Here is a 20,859-nt window from a genome sequence, read left to right on the forward strand (position 1 = left end):
GCCATTTTGTATTTCCATGATTTCAGGACTTTCCCCCTGGAGGATTCCTTTGGACTTTTTTTTCTGTCACTGAGGACATATTCAGGAACCAAAATCGGTTGTTTGCTTTTGTTGCAATTTGTGTGAGGTTGACCAAATATTTCTGCTAAAATGCCTGTACTATTGGCACGGTTTGTTTTCTCTACAAAATTGAGACTCTTGGAAGAGCAAACATTCTTGTCGAGGCTCATCTGTTTACAGAATGTGCTACTTACCTCAATCTTGTAATGTCGTCTGTCAGTCCCATCCTGAATCTTACCTCGATCACCATTTAGCATGCCGGCGTGACACTGCAACGTTCACTTATTATTTGGAATCGCAGTAAACCTGGGGAAATTTTCTGCTGAAGACAAAGCTATCGTTTTTTTTTTCAGCTACTATGCTCGTCTTAAGGCCCAGGAGCTGGAGCGTGCCGCAGAACTGGCAGAGCGGTATCGCGACCGAGCTCGCGAACGACGTGAAGGCAGCAATCGGGATTACGCCGATCAACCAGCTACGACAACACACAACTACAGAGCCGTCGGACCCAGCGCTGAGGCGTACGTTTTTTTTTGATCTGAAACTTTTGAGATTTGGGTTGCACAAAGTGGGAACAATTGTGTTGAAGTTGGTGAGGGCTATTTTGCCACAAATGTTTATTGTGAACATAATATGAATTATACCCCGAACTGTTGTGCTTGCTTGTAGAACAGTCACATTCTATGAATATGTTTAGTGGAACTTCTAAACTTGCTTTCGATGTTGAATTGTGGAGGGGGATGGAGTTGTGCAGAGCAAAGTAAATTGCAGGGAAGAATGTGACCAGGTCCAGATAACTCTAAATTCCTCAAAATAATCTGGTAAGCTAATTAAAATGAATTTTGATCTCAGCAAATGGATGAGGGGAGGCAAACCTGGGAAATAGCATCTGCAATTATTTTCCAAATGGGAAAGCAATAGAGGAAAGGCGCTGGCATGAACGCTTTGGAGTGATTGTTCTGTTTTTCTCCTCCTCTCCTTCCTCATCTTCTTATTCACACAATTGTTGAAGTGATAAATCTGCAGCTGAGAAACGTCAACAGCTCATTAAAGAGTCAAAGTTTCTTGGTGGTGACATGGAGCACACCCATCTCGTGAAAGGGTTGGATTACGCACTCTTACAAAAGGTATCATTTTGGTCATAAATAGATTATTGATCACATTGTGTTCATTACAATAAATGTCTATATTAATCAGATGAAAGTTTTTGTAACTTATTTTTGTTTTGTAATTTATCCTCATCATTTGCTGCTCTTCTAAATTATACTTTGTATTCTACTTACTTTTCAGTACAATAAAAAAGAAGTTAATTTCACTTTTTTTTGTACAATTTTAAAATTTTTACTTTGTACAATTTTTTTTTAATGAGCCCGTCCCCTGCACAACGGAAGATGGGGTTTTTCAATCGCATCTGTGTCTGTCCGGGCTGTAACTTTATTTACTATTTGAGATTTTGTCATCAAATTTTTAAGCAAAGCTTTATCATGAAAATATGCAGAAGACGCATTAATAAGCTTGATGAAATAATTTTCATTTTTATTATCCTGCCTCCCCCCCCCCCCTGAGGGAGGGAGCAAGGATATTGCAATCGTCCGGTCTGTTTGTCTTTGTTTGTTTGTCTGTCTTTTAGCAACTTTACGGCAAAACGGCTTTAGCAAACACTATCAAATTTAATCCACAGGTGGGCAATGAATCTTGGACAACCCCATTAACTTTTGGGTCCAACTGGATCAAAGGTCAAGGTGAATCAAAAGGTGAAAAGATCAAAATCGTTTTTCGCTCATAACTTCGTCAAAAATGATCTGATTTACTTCAAACTAAGATAATGGTGAACCTTATTCTATTTGTCACTTATAATCCTACCCATCCCTATAGTGAAAAATGCATATTTGTGAAGATCGGTAGGGTCCGAAGTTTTGGGGGTTATGGTCATCGGTCAAAACTACAAATTTTCCATTATAAATCAAAAAAGGTTAGGAATATGCGTGTTTACTATGGAAGACATATATCAAGTCCTTTATTGGCTTTCATTTGACACCATGACCTTTGACCTTACTTGGCCTTGAAAGGTCAAAATCATTTTACGGTCATAACTTCATCAAAAATGGTTTAATTGACTTCAAACTAAGAATAAAATATTCCTTATTCTATTCCTTATAATCAACCTTCAGGTTAAGGATGTATCAAATTTAAATTTGATCCCCAAAATAACTTTATGCCTTAAATGGGCAGGATTTGTTGTGCCTGGCACCACTTGTTATTATTGTTATTGTTTGACCATTTTTGAGGTTTTATTTATTTTATTTTTTTTTGCTCTTATTTTTTAACTTTTTTTTTTCGGCAACCACTTGTGCTAATCGGAAAAAAATTGAAACTTGGCAGATCTAATTCTACTCCCAATGGGGAATACAGGATTGTAAGGATAATGTCATCAGTGAAGTGGTAGACCAGCCATAAATGCTTTAATCCAAATCCTTGTTTACCATTGAGATTCAGTGTGTATGTCCAGGCCTTAACATTTTTACTAATTGAGCTTTTACCATTAAATCTTCAACAAACCATTATTACGAGATTGTGGAGAACACAAATTAATAAAATGTACAAGTTTTATTTTTTAACTGTCGTCTTCGTCAAGTTGGTTTGAGTACAAAGCGGATGCGGATGGGCTTTGCATTTTCAGATGCTTCTGTGTGTCCGTCTGGGCTGCAACTCTCTATCTTTGTTTTACAATTGTTCAATTTTATTTTGTTTTTACAATTTCCTAATTTTACATTGTTTTTGAATTCCTTAATTTTACTTTGTTTTTACAATTTTTTTATTCATTTTACTTTGTACAATTCTTATGTCTCCGCTGGCGAGGTCGCCGGAGGAATTATGCTTTCGGGTTGTACGTACGTACATCCATCCATGCCAATTTTCTCTGTTTTCTCCCCCAAAATTGATCCTCTTATATGATTGACCCAAAATTTTCACCATGGGTATGACTACTCATTTAGAATGTTTTAATTGTAGTTCTGACATAGGTCACGTGGTGTGGCAGCCATGATGGAAAAAAGGAAAAACTTTGGACATCCAGTATCTCCGAAACTCCCCTCGTGGAAAAAATTGAAACTTTCCATGTGTCAAGTGCTCCCAATGGGAAATAAGTGGGGTTTTTTGATGTCATGTGCGGTTTCGTTATGATGTCATAATTGCAGACTTCAAACGCTTTATCCGATCAGAATGAAAATTTTTGAGTGTTTTGTTGGATTAAATTTTGTATGGGGGAAAAAAAATTGACGAAATCATTCGCGTTTTTTTTTTGTTGTTAATGTGGGCAGAGGCTTATCTCGTGAGTTTGTGACATCCAAGAGTACTCTTGTAGTTTTTAATTTTACTTTGTATAATATTTAAATTTTACTTTGTACATGTTTTTTTTTAATTTTACTTTGCGCAATTCTTAAAATTTTGCTTTGTACAAGTTTTAAAATTTTGCTTTGTACAAGTTTTAAAATTTTACTGATTCTTCACTGACTGATTTTACTGATTTAATTGATTCTTCACCATTGAGAGAAGGCCAAAAACGATATAGAGCACAATATCTCAAAAGGTTATCGATGGATTCACATGAAACTTGGCATACAGGTTGGGAGTGCCACGAGGAAGATTTGATTCAATTTTGGTGAAGATCCAACTCTAGATCTGGATACAATAATTATTTAATTTTTAACTGATTCTTCACCATTGAGAGATGGGGCTAAAAACGATATTGCATGATATCTCAAAAAGTTGAGGACGAATTCTGATGAAACTTTTGGTCAGGTTGGGTGTGCGAGAAGGACTCATTGATTCGATTTTGGTGAAGATCTGAATCTGGATCTGGATTCTAGAATTTTTCAGGTGATTCTTCACCATGGAGAGATGGGGCCAAAACTATGTATATTGCATGTTATCTATAAATGTGGACGACTTGTGACAAAACCAGGTGGAAGAGTTGGTTCGGTGAGAAGAGCAAGCTGATTTGATTTTGGTTGAGGTCCGGAATCAGATCTGACTTATCAGTGGCATACAAAATTTAAACTATTCAGACTGGTGGAGGTTTGTTCTCTATGGAGTGCCGTTCCGTTTCGCCAAGTTGTCACTCTATGAGTGATTTTGTTTTTTTTTCATTTGTTTGTCTGTTTGTTTGTTTGTGTACAGGATAACTCAAAAAGTTGTGCACGGATTCAGATGAAATTTAGTGGAAAGGTTGGGTGTGTCACGAGGAAGAAATGGTTCGATTTTGGAGAAAATCCGAATCTGGATCTGGATACGAGAATTATTTCATTTTTTTAAGTGATTCTTCACCATCGAGAGATAGGGCCAAAAACAATATAGTACTGTATAGCATGATATTTCAAAAATGTATTAGGTGTGATATGTTCTTGTGGATCAGGCATTCCATGGCGGAGGTATGCGCTCTCCTGAGTGCCCTTCAAGTTTTACTTTGTTTTTGCGATTCATTTCTTTATTTATTATTTTATTTTTACCTTGTTTGTACAATTGTTTTTTAATTCCCTTTGTTTATGCAATTTTATGCCTCTGCTGATGAAGTCGCCGGAGGCATTATGTTTTTGGGTTGTCCGTCTGTACGTATATATGTCCATCAATGGTAATTTTCCCCGTTTTCTCTGCAACCACTTATCCAATTTACCTGAAATTTTCACCAGAGATGTGACTACTTATGTAGAAGGTTTTAATGATAATTCTTACATAGGTCACATGGTGTGGCAGCCATGTTGGAAGAAAGGAAAAACTTTGGACCTCTGTACCCCCCGAAACTGCTCCATGGAAAAAAATTGAAACTTGGCACATGTCAAGTACTCACCATGGGAAATAAGTGATTTTTCATTTTATGATGTCATGGGTGGCTTCAGTATGACATCATAATTGCATACATCGAACGCTTTATCCGATCAGTATTAAAATTTTGAAGGTCTGCTCGGGATAAATTTTGTTTGGGAGAGGGAAAAATTGATATCATTCACGTGGTTTTTTTTTTTTTAATGTGGGCGGAGGCATATCTGGTGAGTTTGTGATGTTGAAGAGTCCCTTCTAGTTTTTAGGTCATCTCCACTGAGATGACCTAATAAAGCCGGACCAAATGTCCGTCCGTCCGTCAACAATTTTTCTTTCCGATCTTGATGAAACTTAGTATGTGGGTAGAGGTCGATGAGTGTTGCACAACGATATAACTTTTGTCCGGGTTCAAGGTCAGGGACGAGGTCACGAGGTCACGTAAGTTATAAAAATCGCCATTTTCAAAACCTATCTCGTCTGCCATTCTACAAGATATTCGGCAACTGTTCACTGATTATGATAGTAAAAAATATTATCTTGTATCTAACAGGACAGATTTTTGAATTTCCTTCCCGTTTGGCCGCCACGTAACCTGGAAGATGGTCAAAAACACCTCCTGGTACAAAGAAAACTTTTTACTTCCGATCTTGATGAAATTTGGTATGTGGGTCGAGGTCGATGAGTGATACCCAACGACATATTTTTTCCCGGATTCGAGGTCAGGATCAAGGTCACGAGGTCACGAAAGCTGTGAAAGTCGCCATTTTCAAAACCTATCTCGTCTGTCATTTTAGGAGATATCTGGCAACGGTTCATCGATTATGATAGTAAAAAAAATTATAGAGATGACCGTCACCCCCACACGGGGGTAATTTTTAATTTTACTTTGTGCAATTTTTTTTTTTTAACTTTGTTTAAATTTTTATCAATTTTTATCGAGGTCACGTAAGTTAGGGGGCTTTGTTACAATTTTTATCGTCAAAAATGTTCACTTTGTTTCTATCACTGCAAAGTCTTTTAATTTCAATACAAAAGAACTACAGTATGTATGTTAACATTTTATTTGGGCTCTTCTTTCATTTATTTGATGATGAAGTCGCTGTAAAAAATACTTTCATTGTTGGAACAGAGCAGTTTATGTTTCATGCTTTACCTAAAGTTTGCTCATTTTGGAGGCACAGATAGCTTGGTTATTGTTTTCTGGAACAAAAATATTTCGCAATTGTTTATATAAAAAAGGGAATTTTCTCTGAGATTTATCAAATTCTGATTGAAATAAAATTATCCTCAAACAAACAGGAGGGTAGAAGGTATTGACATCCCAGCAAAAATGCAGAAGAACCTTGGGGAGAAAGTTACTGAAGAAATGGTTTGTGGCAACTCAGGTCGTCAAGATAGGTCGTGGAACCCTTGATATGTGGATGAGTTTGTAACCATCAATTAAGAACCTTGTGTGGAAAGATACTGAGGAAATGAATGAAGAACTAGTCTTGCTTGTGAAGACTAATGTCGATCTGTGTCAACGAATAATAAGAAAACAGGATTGAATCAATGAAACCGAATACCAGTGATTTTCTGTTTCAAAAGACCCAAGTTCCGTTTCAGGGAAAGGAAATTCCATTTGCTCTCCTCAATGGAAACCGAAGCATTTAACTGTGCATACTTGTTTTGGAAAATAATATGTTTTTATCGTCAAAACTAAAGACATCATCTTCATCTTCTTCGTCATCATCATCTTCATGTAGACATTATTAATGGAGTTTGAGTGATCAAAGCGACTTGACTTCAGAGTCGGTGGTTTGATGTATTTCTGCAAATGGCCCCATCAATCTCCTCTTCACAATTTTGCACCATGTGTGGGTCTGTCTGATTTGATGACAATAACAACAATCTGAGCTTTCAGTTCACTTCCATTTGTACATATGGTGAGCAATCTTTGCATGTAGAGTTGCAGTCGGCTGATAGCACTCCACTGGCATCTGTATTGATCAAAGTTAGGGGGCTCCTGGGTAGGGTCTTTTTTTTTCATATACATAGTTGAGCCTCATGGAAGAGCTAGTACAATGAACAGATTGGGACATAATGGACAAAAACAGGCCGCAAAACACGCACAACAGGAGACAAAGGGAATAGTAGAGACGCGCGCAAAAGTCGCAGTAGAGAGAGGTGGGAAACGCCAACAGCAGAGTTCGAGGCCAAGATCGAGGGAGACTTCACAAACTATGGGTGTGGAGAGGACTTGTGGTGGGGGGGTGGAGGGGGGAGGCAGCATGGGGTGGACAAGATGGATATAGAAGGAAACTGTCATGAAGTAAAAACTGGAAATTTTTGGAGTGGGGTTAATGAGGGTAGAAACAGTCATGGTTTTGGATTGGGTGTGATTTTTGAGATGGTGGTGTGTGTGGTGGAAAATAACTCAATTTCCACAACGGTTCAGCATACAAAGTTGAATCTTTAATAACGACATACGTGCACATACGGGAGAAAACCCCAGCAATGAGATTCTCAAAAAAACCACACAAATCCAAGCCTTATATGAAACAGGGATGAGTGGGGGAGATCACTGAACAAGCAGGATAAAAGAGAAATAGCTTTTCATCTGTGAAAGAGTAAGTAATCCCACAGTTAGAAATCAAAATAACTGCTTTTTGCTTCTGGGAAGAGAGTGAAAACATTATAAACAATGTCGGCAAGGCCCAAGTACAGTCAATCAGAAAATAACACAAGAGCCCCTTCAAGGTTCCCCAGGGTTTGGAGGTACAGACCGTTACACAGATCAAGGGAGTGAATCATTTCTGAACTAGATAAAAAATATCTAAAGTTATGTTTTATCGTGTACTAATTGATATACTTAAGTCTTCCTGGAACTTATTAAACATTTCCAGTTTATTACATCGTTTTAATCATAGTGACAAATCAATACAAATTGAAGGCAGACGTATGTTTTACAGAAAGCAAATGTAACAGAATACATGGATAATCATGTTTACAAGGGAATTCTCTCAACTGCAGCATTTTACTGAAGTTCAAATAATATTTTATGAGTGACTGAAGTTCAAATAATATTGTTACGTTTGAGGGGGGGGGTTATGCATTCAAAGGGTAATTAGGATGTTTAATTAGGTATGCCATGCTGTTCGAGTTTTGAGTTTCGAGTTCGAGACAAAGTGAGAGAGGTGAGATTGAGATGGTTTGGACATGTGCACAGGAGGGAAACGGAGTATATCGGGAGAAGGATGTTGAAGATGGAGCCGCCAGGCAGGAGGAGAAGAGGAAGGCCAAAGAAGAGGTTCATGGATGCGGTAAGGGCGGACATGCGGGTGGTTGGAGTGTCAATGGAAGATGTGGAGGATAGAGCGAAATGGAGACGGTTGGTCCGCTGTGGCGACCCCTAACGGGAGCAAGCCAAAAGAGGAAGAAGAAGAAGATGCTGTTCGAGTTTACCAGGATCTCGATGTAATAAGTAGCAATTCAGTGGTGATAAGTTGTCTAGTAAATGTTCATTTCTTCAAGGGGGAAATGATAAATGTCACGTAATTAGATAGGGACACGGGATAGGGTAAGTGTCTGCGTAAACCCCTTTTGGTATTCTCTGAAGACTGGCCGTGACGTCACAGGACAGTGCAGCGGATGGCTCCGCCCCGTGATCACGATTGGCGGAAGGCGATGGCGGTGGGCCAATAAACGGCTCGATTGGGAGTGACGAGGACGAAGGATAAAAAGGTTCTGTTCGGGGTCGAAAAGGAAGAAGAAGAAGATTACAACCAGAAAGATCGTGTTTTTTTGGTGTGGAAGCTGTGGCGGCAGAGAGCGTCCTGGTTGCTGTGCTGAGTCGATCGTGCTCTTGATCGTGTCTGGGAGCCTTGCCGAGCCTCGTGCCTCGCCTCGGTTGGCTCTGGGGTTCTGCTGACTCGGAGTGCGGGGTCGGGTGGCGGGCAGACCTGCCTCCCTCTCCTGCTCGCAACTTGGCGCCAGAACTGGTTCCCTGGCGGCAGTGAGCGGACTTGGGCCAAGACCAGGAGGTCGACAGCACCACGGTTTCTCCTGCCCCCCTGAAGAGAGCAAGGCCAGCTCGTCCGACGCCGATCCAGGGACAGTTGCGTCCACACCACGGTCCAGCCTGACCACCAGAAAAAGCTACGTTGTGTGTGTGTGTGTGTGTGTGTGTGTGTGTGTGTGTGTGTGTGTGTGTGTGTGTGTGTGTGTGTGTGTGTGTGTGTGTGTGTGTGTGTGCTTGGCGCCTTAGAAGGTTTGAGATCTCTATATTCATTGGAATTGTCTGTGTTTTTCCCCACGCCCGAACCCACACCATCCCGTCGAATCGCCCCGGATCCCTCTTCTTGCCGAGTCTTGTTATTTCTGGTTAATAGTAAAAACGAATAAACATCATCAACTCTGTGAAAAGTGACTCGTGCCACCTTCCTCGTCCCGTTTGCGGTAGAGCGATTAGAACCGCCATGTTTGGGTTATAAATAAATAAACCGCCTCCATCGTTTCGGCTCATTCTACGTTGGCGGGACTGTTCAAGTTATGTTCAATATGACTGTTCAATATATTATGAGTGAGGAACAATGTCTTTATTCATTCACACTTTGGGCTGGCAACAGCAATTACAAATGCTTGAAGAGGAAATCTTTGACATTGCTGGGATCTTCGACAGTGGTGAACAGCTGCGCACGCGCGCTTGTTTTTTTTTTTTTTTCTTCTGTAATTTGCAACATTCAATTCCTGCCCCCCCTCCCATCCCCCCAACTCCCAATGTCAGATTCTGTTTTCCATTTCAAATCATGGCCTCTGGATGCCAACCTTTTCCCGCAATCGTGGAAAATCATCACTGGCTATATTAACATTGATCGAGGTATGCTAGCCATGAAGGGCAACCTCCTGAAACGTCAGCTTCTCCTTGCTTCCGACGGTGATTGGCAATGTTCTGATTCCATTAATTACCGAACAAATTATCAAGATCCGGCACAAAATATCCAAAAGTAGAGTCTGCCGAGATGATTTGAACGTAGTTTTTTTTATAATCGAATATTGAGTAAATAAGTTTGAAAACGCATGCCTCCTGATCATGCTTAAGATGTTGACAAAAAGAATTTCTTCATAAGCGAGAGCTGTAAGTTCTTTTTGCAGAAGACCTGATTGGCTTTCGAGACTGATGTAGCGCAAGGGAGGCAATATCAATTTTGAAGGTTTTGAGTGAATGCAGCTCACAGCATAGAAACGAGAGCATTTGTTTGTGAATTTTACAAAAGCTTTCGATCATGCGAACTGGCCTAAAGCAAAGGAAGTGTGCCAAAAGATGGGTAATGACGAGAGAGATAGAAGATTGATTCATTCATTCTTTTCATACGCAGCTTGTGGCTGCTGGTTTGCATCATTGCTGAGAGCACAGTTGTGCCCTTAATGCAGTGCTCCCTGAAGGTTAGGGCAGGGATTTGGAATTTGTTCATGGTGTTGGCGATAGCTCACCTACTCTTCGTGAAGGACACCGTGGGATCTTTAATGTCCACCAACTAATTCCGGTAGACGGGGCACCCATATAGCGCCCATTTGAGGAACGGCACACAAATTGATGAATCGCCCTGCCTGTGAAACACCAGAACACCGGAATTTATGGCTGGGTTGGGATTCAAACCTAGGCTGGACAGCTTAGAGGGATGTGTGTGTACATCTAGGACATTGTGCCAACCCGAGAAGGTTGATGAGTTGTTTGTATTTTGGTTAATCAGTATCTATGAGAGTTGGTAGTGAAGAGTCAGGACAAGGTAGCATTGGTTGAGGTGTGCATAAAGGTTGTTCCTCATCATCCATCCTCTTCGATCTTTGTGCAGAGGCACTGGTGAAAGAAGTGTTCAAAGATCTTAACGGAATACAGGTTGGAGGTAAGCTGATGAAGTCATTCAGGTTCACAGAAGATCAGGCCAGTATAATATAGGCTGGTGGATGCTCTTAATGAAACATTATAGAATATGGAAGGAAGAAGAAGGTGATGAGAATTTGCCAAGATATGGGTAAAAGTTTGAAGATTAACATTGATGTGTGTGAATTGTAACAGGCCAGAGAGTTTGTCTCTGGTTAGTGTGGTGACTGAGAATGGCAAATGTAAAAACAATATAATAGTAAAAGCCAAAAAGCTTTTAGAAAAGGAAGGAGCTCAGAAAAATGAACCTGATTGGATGGAAAGACAGAGATGGAGATGGAGACAAAATTTCAAGTTTAAATGTTTGAAATTATTTGATTCCCCATTTGACAGTTGTTTAAAACATGTTTGTGAATGAATCGACAAGGGTATACAGTGCACATCTACATTTTGAATGTGTGCTTTCACTGAACACTGATTGTGCGTCAGAAGGTCAAATTCATCTTCCCTAAGGATCTGGTTTCTTTCTGCCCAGCACCCACAACACAGGACAGATAGCTATTCCACTTCTGCTTGGGCTTAAATCAAAACTCTTCCATCAATAGCCAATGTATTTTTGCAAAAAAGTTTTTCATTATTTATTCCATTTTTCACTTTAACATCTGCACATGTAATAAAATGGGTTGTTCAACTTGAAATGAAAACATCATCTCGCCTAGTTATTAGCAAATCCATGGTCCTGGGTTTGAGTGCATTGAAATATATAGTTTGGTGCACTTTTTTTTGCTTTATTGGGTTTTAATTTTTTTTCACAGGTTCGGGCAGAAATCAGCAGTAAAGAAAAGGAAGAAGAAGATGTTTTGGAACAATCCCACAACGAAAACAAGTACATTCTTTGTCTTTTTTTAACAGCTCGCAGGGGTACCTGGTGTTGCCCGGCAACACCAGGTTCCTCCCACCCTTCCCCTCCCTCTTCACACTCCATCCCCTCCTTCCTCCCACTCCATCGCATCCCTCATCCCACCCCTTCCCCTCCCTCCTCCCACCCCATCGCATCCTTCATCCCACCCCTTCCCTTGCTTCCTTCTACCACACCCCTCCCTCTGGACTCCCACCCCAATCCTTTCCCACCCACCCATTCCCCTCCCTCCTCCCACCTCCACCCTTCCCCTCCTCCCCCCATAGAGGTCAATGAACCCTCAGCTATTCAGAGTGAAAAAAATGGTAATTATTTATTGGTGGCTGGAAGGAAAGGTGTGGCCTTGCTGATGGGTGGTGCTTGACACTGGAGAGAGACAGAGAGAGAGACAGAGAGAGAGAGACAGAGAGAGAGAGACAGAGAGAGAGACAGAGAGAGAGAGAGAGAGAGAGAGACAGAGAGAGACAGAGAGAGACGTGGCTTGGCTTGTAGAATGGGCCGCGCTTATGACCCACAGACAAGAAGTCAGCTTTATATTTCCAGACAAGATTAGTTATGTTGGTTAAAAAAACAATCATTTGGCATGAATAGATTGTGTATGGTTACAGTATATCCTTCGAGCCATGATTTTGTTATGATTGTCGAGTCTCATTAGCATGGAGATTTCAAGTATGATTATACAGCAGGTTCGCCTTATCCTGTGTTGAGAATTTTTTCGGCCTGATTGTTGACTTCTGAAGTCTCGTTGTGATCGTTTAGAATTCCTCAATTTTGTTGTGGAACTTGAACTGGTTCTATTTTATTTCTCTTACTTTTAGTTAACCGTTTAACCAACTCAAATCAAAGACACAGATTAATTCATTTTCCACAACATGAAAGTACATTACATCAGAGTTTTATTATAATTGGTAGCAACTTAAGTAACAAGGAGTACATGCCAATGTGGAGGTATACATCCACACATGCTTGCACTCTCTTGGAGTGCAACCCACTGAGATGGTATACATCGTCACGTGCTTGCACTAAAACAAGATTACATTTCAAGGCATTTATATGTTTTTCATGGGAAAGTGGTGGGGGCTGTTAACTCTAACTAAAGTACGTGTCGTCTCGGTGAGAAGCACATGATGTAATTACGGCAAAAGTTTGCTTTTATTAGCCCAGGTCACATCGTTCCATAACAAGATAATTTTTTATCAACATTTAGGGCAAAGACTCGTGGCCAAAGGGAAGGAACACTGACAGCTAATTCGACTTATAGCATACATTAATATAATTATTTTCTTCCACAATTCCTCCCTTTTTTCCTTTTAAGGAAAATTTGAATAATTATATTACACATGATTACCATATCCCGTTCCTGAAGGAGAAAGATATTCGTTACACAAGTTCAATCAACAATGGCAGTGAGTGCTCCTATCAGGAAAGTGAGTGCGTTTCCATTTAATTTATGGCCTGTTCATCAGCATGTTTCGCACATTGAAAACATGCTACCCGAAGTCAGAAGATAAACAGGTCAGGGTGTAGATCAGCACCCAATGGGAAACACAGTCGAAGCACTCCTTGAGCTGAAGAGAAGGTAGATGTTGGCAAGTACGAGCTTGGGCCTGACACTGGGTTGAAGGAGACGAAAAGGACTCGAGAGGTGAACAGAGATCCAGCCCAAACAGAGCCTGGGGCCTTGCAGCAGCAGTTTGTGCAATCAGGTTTGATTCACCAAGCGAGCTGTGCACGTTACATGCTGTCGCGGTGGCAGCACGAGCCCCCATTTGCACCATTGAACACATGTTGCAGAGGACTCGCCGTGTGGACCTCCAGGGCCTTTGTTGTGCATTTGAAGCAACCACAGCAAGTTCACGATGTATTTGCAGAGCAGCAATTGAGAGTATGGCTGAGGACATTCCTCCAGGCAGGCACCACACAACGCCGATGTTAAGACTTGCTCAACCTTCTCCTCAGTAGGTTTTTCTTTTCTTTCTTTTTTCACATTGCTAATCTTATCTCCTCAGGAAGGGGGAAGTTTCATGATCACGTGTTGAATGTCCAATCACCAAAATCTGGGTTCTCCCCATCGTCCAATCTTTCGGTGGAAGTTCTTTCAAAGCTTCATTTAGACGAAATTGTACATTGCATGGTTCAACTGCACTCAACACTCCAAAACAAAATCAAGGTTAAGCATCGATTACACATCTTGGGCTCATGTATTTCCACAAGACTGACAAAGGTTCTTACAAATCATTCAACTTGCATTATCAATATTTTATCTCTTTCCTTATTATTTCCCTAAATGACAACTTAAATATACAGAAATCTCAGTTGTATGTGTACTCAAATCATTCATCTCATTTGCTATTTCCATGTAAAAGCAAACAGTCTTTAACAGGGTTCCAATTTGCAATCAATAATTATTTTCACAAAAATATTCCATCATCTCTACAAAAATATGAAAGTTTGCACAGTTACCATTTTAACATTCATATCTGCTAAACAATTTACAGTTTCATTCACAAAAGTTCATTTCAATTTTAACCAAGAGAAACATGATGGTTCGTTCTCAATGCGTTCCTTTTTTTTTAATGAGCCAAGTCTGAAAGTAACAAACACAATTACCACACAACCCCCATTAATTGCTTTCAGTTCCCCATGTTTATGCATGTGACAACAAACCCAGTGCATGCAAACATTATCATGAGTATCACTCGTTGGTCCTTTTGATCATAAGATTATTTCCATCACTATCATTACAGGCCAAAAACAAAAACGCACCTGTGTGCTCGGTTATCATAATTCACAAAATAGATTCCCAAAATAATTCAAAGCAAAGTTGCACATTCCTACATTAATTCACAGGAGTAATTAAACAAGAGTTACATGGCTATCATCATCGTCACAGAGTGATTCATTTGAAAGTCTTTCACGGACTCTCAGCTGTGCAAACCCCCCATTTGAGAGTTCCAGTCCACTCGGCCATGACATTTTGTTGCCATGACATGACATCTTTGAAACAAGAACTTTGAAAACATTGTTACAAGACACGAAAATTTCCCAAACAGTTTAATCAACACCAAAGGCTAACATTGTTTAATTAACTTGATGAGCATCCATTTCTTTGTTTAGCCAATCTCTATCGTCACTCCAGAACTCAATCAACATTTTAAATCTCTGACATTTTCCATTTATCCACTTCTCTCTCACTAAAACAGCAATATGCTGCCATTTTCCAACTCACATACACAAACCATCTATCACTTCATCTGACCTTCTCAATTTCTAATCCATTTCCTTTATCAAAACAAATAAATACAGTTTAAACAGTCGTACAAAAATTGTCAAATCTTGCTTAAACAGCTTTATGGTCTTTTATTATTATTTTAAACAGTCACAATAAAATATTTTCTTTTAAAATCAAGAAATCAAAAAATAAAATCTTCAGCGTCTATCCAATTAAATCTTATGAATTTACCTTGACTGAATCAATCAAAGGGTTACACTGGGTTGTTTGCTATTGCCTTCCCAGCACTAGTTCAGGCAACTTTAACATTCACAGACGAATAAAAACGGCGCGCCGAGTTCAACGTCCATCCGAGGGCATCATCTCTTGTCTGTGAATCGCCCCACGTGCTAAACATCCTAAAATCATTTTTAAAATCATTCCAAATCACGTTTCTACATTTAGATCACATCTTTAAAGTACAATGGTTACAACTCGGATCAAAATCTTCGAAACATTTCTGACACGTCCTAACAGCTTGACCAGCACTCAAACCTGCCGGGTTTAGTAATTACAATTTCCTCGCAATGCTAGTGAGAGCTTACCTCCCAAGACCTCACCTTCCGAATATATCCCACATTCACAATTGTTATTTCCATTTATCCAAAATCCCTATGGCTTTTAAATAAAACTTTAACACTTTTTTTTCCGAAATGGACTTCACTTTAAACTTTAAACAGAGTTGGCCCATACAGTGTAGCTCACGACACAAACACCAAGCAACAAGGAACAGGAAGTTCTCTCCACATCCGGTGGGAAAAAAACTCTAAGACAGGCAAAACCACAGCTTGCCATTACTCTGTCATGGCTTACACAGAACGCATAATTTTCCCCGATACACATTCACACACCTCTCAATCCGGTTTCAAAGCCAAGTCCCAAATAGATCACGTTTCATTGCAGTGAAATCTATTAGACTCGCACAAATTTCATTTCTCCACTCACTCAGCAACACATGCATCTCAATGCAAATCACCAGCCACGCTCCCAGCCGGTCAATCGTCTCCTGCACCCTACAAAACGTTTTGTGCAAATCATTGCATTTACAAATCCGTAAAACCTCCACACCATACAATACAACAACCTCACTGCAAACAAACTTCCAGTGAGTACAATGAACAAACAGGTAACTCTTATAACACTTACAAACAGGTAACTTATAATACTTATCTATTTTCCACTTAACCATTGTCATTTCTAACCCTATCTCGGCCTCTCTCAGCCGGTGCGTCCTCTGCGCGGTCTGTGGCATGTCGCTTCGTCATGCCCATTTAATTACTCCTCTGGCTCCTCGTCGAGCCTCTTCTTGCACTGTGCCCTCTGCACTCTGACCTTTATCACCAAAAGGAACCTAATTACTCCTCTTCTCCTGCACTTTTCTAAAAGAACTATATATACACTTATCGTTTACTATAATTACTCCTCTTATTTCTATCAATAAAATTCTCTGACATGTACTTTCTTTTGTTTGAAATGCGTTACCCGCTAAGACAGGCCCACTGTCCAGGAATGCTCTCCGCTTGCAGAACGCTCTCTGCTTACCTTTGCTCAAGCACTTGACGTTCCTCCAGGGACAACCTTAGCAGATTCAGCACATCCGAGTCACGGCACCAACTGTTGAAGATTTTTTTTTGGCCTGATTGTTGACTTCTGAAGTCTCGTTGTGATCATTTAGAATTCCTCAATTTTGTTGTGGAATTTTAACTGGTTCTGTTTTATGTCTCTGACTTTTGGTTAACCGTTTAACCGACTCAAATCAAAGACACTGATTAATTCATTTTCCACAACATGAAAGTACATTACATCAGAGAGTTTTATTATACTTGGTAGCAACTTAAGTAACAAGGAGTACACGCCACTGTGGAGGTATACATCCACAAGTGCTTGCACTCTCTTGGAGTGCAACCCACTGAGATGGTATACATCCTCACGTGCTTGCACTAAAACAAGATTACATTTCAAGGCATTTATATGCTTTTCATGGGAGAGTGGTGGGGGCTGTTAACTCTAACTAAAGTACCTGTCTTCTCGGTGAGAAGCACATGATGTAATTACGGCAAAAGTTTGCTTTTATCAGCCCAGGTCCCATCGTTCCACAACAAGACAATTTTTATCAACATTTAGGGCAAAGAATCCTGGCCAAAGGGAAGGAATGCTGACAGCCAATTCGACTTTTCGCATACATTAATATAATTATTTTCTTCCACACATGGAATGGCCTGCGTGTCCCGATTCTTCAAAAGGAATGCTCCAAGCAGTTTAAGCAACACTTGAAGAGTTTCAAATCACTTTTCTTTAATTTTAAAATACTACAAATGCATCGGTAAAAAATACAATTTGCCTTGTCCACATAAACCACACCTCTCGCCAAACCGGGAAAGCGCCCGCTCGCCCTCAACAGCGGAGATGACGCAACACATTGGTGGAGCATAAATATGCATTAGGCACGACGTGAGCGGAGCATACATATCCATCCATTGGAACCATACTCTGAACAGACCGTCAGTGCTGCCGAAGCAGTCTCCTGGGCTATTGGGCACAATCCTGGATGGGTCGCCACTCCGACACAGGATACTCGAATGGCTCAATCATCCCAGCAAGCTGGAACTCATTTTGCCGACCTTGGAAGGATGACAGGCTGAGGCAACCCCACCTGGTATTAATTCAATGGCTGAGTGGGATTTGAACTTGGGGCCCTAGGATTCTAAGCCTGCTACCTTAAGCATAAATATGTATGAAGCAAAACATGAATGTGCACATGAGGTAAGACGTGTGTGTGGAACATAATGTACATTTTTACATTCAAACTTTGTTACATCACACGCCCCGAATACAGGTTTCCGCATCGCAATTTCGCTTGATCGTGCTTGAATTATTGTGGTAAAATGTGCCGATCGCGGTTTGCGATGAAGCAATACACATCCCCGCATCTCTGACTCACCTCACAGCCCCATGCTGCTGTCCATTGCAGATTTGGTTGCTCTTTCGATGTCGTGCCGCACTGACTGTGATCATGTGATTTAGTTTATCGTGTGATATTGCATGATTTATTTTTCTCTCATCTTTAAATTACATTGTCGGGTGTTTGTGATGGTAAATAGTTATGAAGAAGAAGAAGAAGAATAACGTGGTGTTTTTGTGAAATAAGGCAAATGTTATTAAATGCTTTTGAAGTAAGAAGCAAATTCATTTAATGATGAGGAATGTTGGTTCAATTCGGAGGTAATTAGAAAGGAAGAAATAATGAATGGACCAAGGAAGGAAATGGGAGGCAATATGAGATTGTGTTTTTTTTTTTTTCCGAGTGAAAATATTTGTTTGTTTTGAAGTGAAGAGGGGGAAATATGATAAAGATGAGGAGCATGAAAGAGAACACTTGGGATGAAGCAGAATGAGGCACATATCTTGAGAGGTTTTCGCTAGTCTTCATGGAGAGGTGTTTGAAATTCAAACGCAAGATGGTTGCTGTCATGGCACCTTATACGGTCTACAGGGACATGCAGAACAATTAAAAGCAGACAAAGATCACCTCCCCCTTCACAAAGTGTAATGACCCAAAGCCATGGATGTCGACATCATCTCAATAATCTCCAACGCTCATCATCATCATCTTGATCATCATCATCATCATCATGTCATCCATCAGTCATCATCCAAAAAAGTCGATAAAGTTTAAACTTGGTTCACCTAACCCTATTTTTCTGATAAGGTCTTAACTTTGTGCATCGCGGTTTTGCCCAATGCGTGTTTTATCAAGAACATGACCCTCGCTAACGGGGTGGGTTGGCTGTATCTTTAGGACCATGATTTTGTAATGACCACCTCGTCACTCATTGGCATGATGACATCAAGTATGATTATATCTTTAAAACCATGATTTTGTAATAATTGCCCAGTTTCCCAGCTCATATGCAATGTGGTGATCAGTTTCAACATCCTCTTCTCGGGCACTCGTCTGTTATTTGTTATTATACATGTGCATCCGGATTTTAACTCATGATGGCGTGAAGGTATTTGAGTCGTTTGTTCAGTGACCGGTGTGATGGAGTTGAATTGGCTAATTTGATGTTTTTTTTGTTTTTTTTTTAAGACCTGATGAAGATCCAGAATCCAAAATGGAGTTCAGGACAAAAATGGGTGAGCTTATTAATTTATTTTTTGTTTGTGTAATGTATTATTTGTCATGCTATATTCTACCACAAGACAACATTGGGGAAACTAGATGTTTTGTCAAAATTATAAACTGGTTAAAAAACAATAATCTTGAACCCTTCAACTTTCAATTTAAAGGAGCACTCCGGGCATTTTATAAAGGCTTTGTTTCAATAATCCAGGTTTCAAAACCTACATCCGTGAATATGTGACATAAAAACAAGTATATTTATACATAATGACAACCTTGGGTCGTTCGTATGGACTTGATGGGTCGTGCCATTTTCGGCCACCGCTTTTTTTTTCATTGTCATCCCAGCCTACACGTAGTACAAGCCCACCATATTTGTTCGCGATATAGCTCAGCAGCTGACTTGATGTCCATTGTATTCAAGTGATATGCCACAATGCACTACCTTTGGATGTTATCATAACATGCGTGATTGGATGATTAACAAAATGGAAAACATTCGTTTATATTCCTTGTTACTTAAACAGCAGGGTTGGTGGAAGAAATGGTTGCAGAACCTGAGACTCAGTCGAGTTCCTGAGAGACTTGACACAAGACATATCTGACCATGTCCTCGTTGACGATCTCGGGATCTAACTTGAGTCTGAAGGATTAACTTGAGTCCGGGGCTAAAATGACTTCTAGAACGGCAAGAGACACGATCTCGGGATCCATATAGGGGTTTTTGAGGACGGCGAGTTCAATAGTGTCATTTTCAATACCACCTGAGGTCATTTTCAAGGTAAAAAGGTCATATTTCAAGGTCAAATTACTGAATTTTGGTATTTTTCCCCCGTTTTTGTGTCTAACTCATAGAGGAAAACTTTTGTAAAGTCTATGACAAAACATGACATTGTGCACCAACTGCACCTACTTGCTGCTTTCTATTATCGTTAACTAATGTATGTTTTGTTTGTTTCTCTTTCACAAACTGTCCAGCTGGTGATCTCACAGGGTCTTTGTGTTGTTTCCTGCTTTGGTGACTTCTTGATGCCATATGCCACGTCGTTGCAGCTGCTTTGGTTGTAGAGGAAACTATGATGGGACGCCTTATGTAAAGGTCACATCCTTCCCAAAAGATCCTGAGGAGAGGGAGAGATGGATATTGGCAATGCCAAATGAGAAAGAAAGCTTGAAGTGCTTAAAGGATATATATATATATATATATATATATATATATATATATATATATATATATATATATATATATATATATATATATATATATATATATATATATATATATATATATATATATATGAGCCTGGTGTTGGCGCAGTGGTTAGGGCAGTGGCTTGGGATCCAAAAGGTCTTGAGTTCAAGCCCCGTTGGGCCACTGAATTTATACACCAGGGGGTTGACTCAGCCTGTCATCCTTTCGAGGTCGGCGAAATGAGTACCAGTATACTGGGCCGGTGTATACCCCGGTTAAAATAGGTGTACCATATCCCTGTGTTTTAAGAGGCGACCAGGGTTGCGTCAGGAAGGGCATCCGGCGTAAAAACATGTGCCAAATCACTATGCGGATCATACGGATGATCCGCTGTGGCGACCCCTAACGGGAGCAACCGAAAGAAGAAGAAGATGTATGTATATATATATATATATATATATATATATATATATATATATATATATATATATATATATATATATATATATATATTTGTGAGACACATTTCATTTGTGATTGGGTGTCAGTTAGGGGTGGCAAACGACCTAAAGAACCCCCATCAATATTTCCTGGAGTACCGAAATCAGCTTTGAAG

The 20,859-nt window shown here is 40.0% G+C and overlaps 1 protein-coding gene across 1 annotated transcript in view; it reads left to right on the forward strand.

Annotated features, from left to right (window-relative positions):
• Window positions 1-20,859, forward strand: part of IK (IK cytokine) — a 108,252-nt gene that overhangs the window by 36,380 nt on the left and 51,013 nt on the right. The window contains exons 5-8 of the mRNA XM_085862967.1: window positions 414-578; window positions 1,070-1,184; window positions 11,554-11,624; window positions 19,019-19,065. Of these exons, the coding sequence (XP_085719093.1) occupies window positions 414-578; window positions 1,070-1,184; window positions 11,554-11,624; window positions 19,019-19,065 (398 nt within the window). The remainder of the gene's footprint in view (window positions 1-413; window positions 579-1,069; window positions 1,185-11,553; window positions 11,625-19,018; window positions 19,066-20,859) is intronic.

The sequence above is a fragment of the Eptatretus burgeri genome, chromosome 17, assembly GCF_056783735.1.
Source record: "Eptatretus burgeri isolate ZD-2024b chromosome 17, Ebu_testis_v1, whole genome shotgun sequence".
Classification (NCBI taxonomy): Eukaryota; Metazoa; Chordata; class Myxini; order Myxiniformes; family Myxinidae; genus Eptatretus; species Eptatretus burgeri.